Raw genomic sequence first — 6,000 nt, 5'->3', positions numbered from 1 at the left:
AAAACTCCAGAGGAGATATCCCACAAAGCACCTTTTTTTATGCCCGGGTCCTTTACTCTAAATTACCCGGCAACAAAAAATACACTTCAATAAAAAGAAAAAACGTATTTAATCATATTCAGACACTTTTCTCCACTATTTTGATACATGGATAGTCAGGTTTCACTAGCCTTATCAACTTGACAACATCAGTCGTAAATGGCACCCTATTCCCTAGGTAGTGCACAACTTTCAACCAGGACCCATAGGCCTCTGGTCAAAAGTAGTACACTATATATGGAATAGGGTGCCATTTCAGACCAAATCACAGTTGTTGCTCCATAAGGTGGACAGCAGAGTGTGTGAGCCGAACGTACCCAATTTGACTGGAGCGTGAGCGTGGAGCGAGATTCCCAAAGGCTGGATGGATCCTAGGGCTCATCATCCGCTCCAATTTTGCTCCAGTGGCGCTCACTTGACGAGCTCAGGGCATGCCCGCCCCAGCATGCATTTGTAATCTACTTGTGTGCTGCTATAGCCCCTTGCTTTAGCTACTGTCATGGAGTTCGCTAAATATTTTCATAAAGAAATTGATAAAACACACAGGTGCTAAATCGAGGTGACTTGCAAAGATAAGGACCAAGAGCAAGAGAGGTAGTGAGGTAAATCATTGTGGAATCTGAAAAGACACGTATCCCAAAAGCATGATGGCGTACTTTTACTACGTGCACATGCCCCCCCCAAAAAGGAAAGAGGTGGGTAGACTGTAGCAAAGTATTTATAAACTAAACATCCGATCTCTTAAACGTTTAGTTCTTTCTATTATCTACACAATAGGCCATAATTGACTTTGGCCCAACAGCCCTGGCATATTCCCACGTTCAATGAGCTTTCCGTTACGATTGGGTTATTTTACCTAAAAACATTTAGGCCTATTTATAGAAAGAAAGAAAAAACAACTCTGCATCTCTGCCCAGCCTGGAAGAGTTGCCAAAAGGGTGTTTAACATCCCCAGTGGCTCTGCAAGTGTGGAGAGGATATTCTCCGCTGCTGACCTGCTCACCTTCGCATGAGCCTGAAGCCACAGACCGGCCAAAATCGTGTTTCTAAAAAGGAATTCTAAAAAGGAATTCAAAGGCACTAACTATTTTTTTCATTTAATTTGTATTTAATTCTAAGTCACAGCCTAAATGCACAATTTATAGACTATAATGATTTCATATAACGATATGTTGTTTAAATGCTTTAAGCGCTTAATGTCCATACCAGCCTATTGTGTCTCACTCGCAAATGCTTCACAATGTATTTCTTTGTAGGCTATAGCCTTGAAATAATACAACCTAAATAATTCATTTTCGTTCCTTCTTAGGTCTGGCTCCTGACCTATTTAGAGTGTTTATATGCTGTTTAATATGACATGTAGCCTATTTGAAATGATGTTCGCTTCTTACATTCACCTTTTCATGTTCATTCAAATACTTTTCATTCAAATCCATATGGCTTGGTTTAAATACTTAAAACAAAACGGTAGGTCCAGGTAGTCACAAAAATAGATGGGTGCTGGTTAAATTGTCATTTATATGAATGGAGTCAATTTGGAGTGACAGTTTTTTCCCCTGTGAGCACGGATAGGTTTTAGCAGAACTGCAGGAAAGGACATGGAGTGCTGGAACGGTGTGCGGGATTTTCCAACCGCTCAACTCTGCTCACATGCTCTGGTGGATACGCATTACAGCCAGGGCAAGTACTGTAGAATAGATTGTTCACTTTAATCTGTGTGTGAGAACACCAGGCCTTCATTCGAAACACAAGAGGAAAAAGACACAGAGAAAAGCAACCTGTACAAATAATGAGTGAAGGAATTGTACAAGAGTGGTGTAAACACATATACATATTAACAAATATTCCATGATCATCATAATCAATAGTATAGCCCAATCTCTTATCAACAATACTAGTCTTTGCCTTGAAAAACCAACACAGTAGCCTGCCCAAACCATTAGCATTTTTATGTTCTGAAAACCATAATAACCATTACAGTAATCATGACCTATAGTTGAAAATGTCCCTAATGGCACCCTATTCCCTTAATAGTGCACTACTTTTGACCAGGGCCCATAGGGATCAGGTCAAAAGTAGTGAACGATATAGGGAATAGGGCACCATTTGGAACAGGCACGATTAGACCCTCTTAAAACCCTTGACACAGGGGTGTTAGGAGTGTTGCAGTCCTGTATGTCACCCCATCTCCCACCTCTGTCCTCTTATTTCCTGTGCCTCTCTTCTACCCATCTTCCAACAGCACAGCACGGCTCAATCTTTGGTGAACAGTCTTTTGTTGTTGATGTTTATTTCTGTTGCTAATTTCACAACGCGCTGTGCTTAAAGGGTCAAAAGTATCGCCTTGGACACACTCACAGTAGATCTCGTCTGTTCGTTTACTTTTGCACAAAGTCTTTAAAAAAAAAACAGCCTCGAGATTCTATTGTTGCTGCACTTTTTTGCGTTTTGTAGATTTTTAATACACATTTAAGTTATATTAAAACAAAAAAAATGACTATGCGCTTTTCCCTTCCCCTCCATTCTTCCCTCGTCCCCCTCTTCCTCATCCAACTTGGGTGACAATCCTTTCACCCCTGTTTGTTTTCCACCCAGTCAGAGAGATACCAATGCATCTTTCCCCTCAGTTTCTTTCACGCTCTCTCAACAGACAGTCTTCTCTGGCCCGTCCATGTCCATTGAGTCAGTGGTTTTCAGGGAGTCAGAGACAGACATCCCCCCCTCAGCTGAGCTCGAAGCCTGCGGAGGACTCGATGGCGTACAGCAACTTGTTCCTCATCAGGTGCTGGTCGCAGAACTCGGGCAGCTTGAGCAGGTTCATGCAGGTGGAGGCCGTGGGCAGGCGCTCCAGGTCGTTACCCCCGTTATGGATGCAGAAGGCTGGGTACAGCTCCTGGAAACACAGTGGGGAGAACCTTGTCAAACAAGAGATTCAGAGGGTAAACGGACAAAGTTTTTATGAATAACCTAAGATAGACCGCGGCCTATCGTTTCCAATGGGAGCAAATTAATTATAGAAGGCAGAACAAGGAGTTGAGCAGAGTCAAGCACAAGCTAGCGAGATTCAATTAGAGTGTTCTAGCATGTATTTGCACATTTCCGTTAGGGAACGCCTACTCTTTGAAGTGCGCGTGTGCAATAACTCAATTCACCCTTGTACTCCTAAACAACACGCAGTTTAGAAACTTTGGCAAAGGGATAAGTCTACAAAACTTAGTACCGGCTGTTCATAACAAGGTTCTAGTTTGGGGAACAGAAAACTGTATGGAGATCAAATGTTTCATCCATTACAGAATTAGCAGAATGTCGGCCAAAATCCATCTCGCTCCACCATCTCCCACCGCCGGCCACTGTGCTTCCTCTCATCACCCTTTTTGGTGGCGAGTGGAAATGCTAATGTGACGGATGTGAAATGGCTAGCTAGTTAGCGGTGGTGCGCGCTAATAGCATTTCAATCGGTTTACGTCACTCGCTTTGAGACCTTGAAGTAGTGGTTCCCCTTGCTCTGCAAGGGCCGCGGCTTTTGTGGAGCGATGGGTAACGATGCTTCGTGGGTGACTGTTGTTGATGTGTGCAGAGGGTCCCTGGTTCGCGCCCGGTTCGGGGCGAGGGGACCGACTAAAGTTATACTGTTACACTAACCGGATGTTTTAGATTCATACATCCGGTGAAACAACGGTCTCATTGTTCTATCTGTGCCACGAAGGCTCTCTATACATTCAATTTATCCAATTGATGTACAACACATTTGGCACAACACTTCTTATATAAACAAGAGTTTTTCTTGACAAAAACAATTACACAAGAGTTGTGGACACTTTTATGCCGACAGACTTGCTGTTATCAAAAATATCTGTTGTATTACAACCATTGTTTTAGTTGTAGAACCTAAGTGTGTACGGGGCCCCCAAAAAATGACAGAATCATTCAGTTACAGAAAGACAGACTGAAATACAACAAGCTGAACAGAGTTCAGGATAATTGAAGACCAACAGTGCGATACCAGCATCGTGATATATATATTTTTGGGGGATATTTTGTCCATGGCAAAAATGAAACCACGAAGCAGACCAAAATCTGCACGTAAATTATTGTGTTGCTATAGCTTGGGAAAATAAATACATGTGACTCTAGACGACAACGTAACAATGTTTGTTTCCAGTAGGTTTTGTTTTCCTAAAGAAGTTAAAATCAGCTTTGTGTTTTGTTTCCTTGCCACGATACTAACGAGTATCGCGTTACTGGTATCGTCCCGGCCCAACCAGACAGAAAGACATGGATCATCTGATGTCACCGATGATGATCATCATATCCCGGGCAATTCTAATTAAGCCATAAATGTCGAGCGACATCAGGGAATAAATGTGATAGGACGTGACGTTAAGTGTTTAGCTAATTCAGCGTGGATATAAATTAAAAATAGGCTGGTGATGTTTGAAGGAGACACTTCCCCACTGGTAGCCTTTTGGATTGAGTACTGAGCAAGAGCAGCAAATGGTCACTTCATGTTGTCTACCTGGCACTTTTCAAATGACGCTTTCTGGTGATGAGGCCAGGCCACCTCATCTCCACCCACATCACCAAGGCCAAGACACTGTCTGTGTCCCAAATGGAACGTTATTCCCTATATAGTGCACTACTTTTGAACAGAGCCCTATGTTTCTCCCTATGGTCCCTGGTCAAAAGTAGTGCACTATATAGGGAATAGGGTGCCATTTGGAGCGCAACCACCGACGGTTTCCATCAGAATCCACAGGAAACATCCTCTCTGTTTCTAACGTCCTGCCGCTCTACAGCAATTAATTCATCCTGCTATTTAAAGATTAGGAGTGTGGCGTGTGGGGTTCAGCGCCTGTACGAGCACGGTTAAATGGTTCTGGGGGGCTCTGCGGTAACGGCACAATTTTTCGGACAATTACCGTATTAAACTATCGTTGCTTATTGAGAAAGTGTCATTACGGGAACGATCATTCGGGAAAAAAGGCTCTCCATCATCTTTTTTAAATGGCTTCTCCTGACAGAGCTATTTCTCCGCTAATGAATCCTTGGACATTTACGGCAGCTAATTAAGGCTGGGCTAGCACGGGCCCAGGGTTAGGGTCAAGGGCCGCTCCCCGCCCCACCAATCACCATGATCCCCCCCCCCTCTCTGGCCTGGGGAGGAGACAGGGAGGGGACGGCACATCCACACACTCCCCAAAGTCAAATTCATTAAACTGGGGGGGGACTCTCCAGCCCTCCTGCCTGAGCCACCGAGGGAGATTTTTAGGAGCGTTCCCATCTGTACCCTCCTCTCCCCGCTGTGGGAGCACTTAAGTATTCTTAACTAACGACGGCAATAAACAGTAATAAAACCAATCATATGACAATTACAGCTTCTGGTAATCCTAAGTAAGGCGTATAAAAATCCTAATGGATTTCAGCAGCGGTCTTCTCCTTTCTATTTCCAACTGTTTTAGTGTCTCTCTAAATCAAGTCATTAGGAAAGTGAAACGGCTCTCGATTGGAGGAATCATCAGCTGATGACACAGCAATGGTAATTCCGATAAACGCAATTCCACCATTTCAGCACAAGTTTCAGCTCTTGGCTGAAGTCTTTTTGGAAACAAACAGCTTTCGATGATGTTGCAGCAATGTTTTGGTGCTAGTTTTTGGGGGGCAGTGATTCAAAACAAGTATATTCTTCTGAGGTTATACCCTTTGCCCAAATAAAGACATCTAACAACATAAAACATACAGTGCCTCAGGAAAGTATTCAGACCCCTTCACTTTATTCACATTTTGTTACATTACAGCCTTATTCTAAAATCGATTAAATCGTTTTTTCCCCTCCTCAATTTACCCACAATACCCTATAATGACAAAGCAAAAACAGGATTTTATAACATTTTGCAAATTTATTAAGAATAAAAAACAGAAATATAACATTTAAATAAGTATTCAGACCCTTTACTCAGTACT

The 6,000-nt window shown here is 42.9% G+C and overlaps 1 protein-coding gene across 1 annotated transcript in view; it reads right to left on the bottom strand.

Moving 5' to 3' along the window:
• Window positions 1-1,423: 1,423 nt before the first annotated feature.
• Window positions 1,424-6,000, bottom strand: part of ube3c (ubiquitin protein ligase E3C) — a 43,019-nt gene continuing 38,442 nt past the window's right edge. Inside the window, 1 exon segment of the mRNA XM_070435453.1 lies at window positions 1,424-2,932. Within this exon segment, the coding sequence (XP_070291554.1) occupies window positions 2,762-2,932 (171 nt within the window). The 3' untranslated portion in view covers window positions 1,424-2,761.

Source organism: Salvelinus sp. IW2-2015, linkage group LG27 (assembly GCF_002910315.2).
Source record: "Salvelinus sp. IW2-2015 linkage group LG27, ASM291031v2, whole genome shotgun sequence".
Lineage (NCBI taxonomy): Eukaryota > Metazoa > Chordata > Actinopteri > Salmoniformes > Salmonidae > Salvelinus > Salvelinus sp. IW2-2015.
This window is presented reverse-complemented; position numbering and strand designations above follow the sequence as displayed.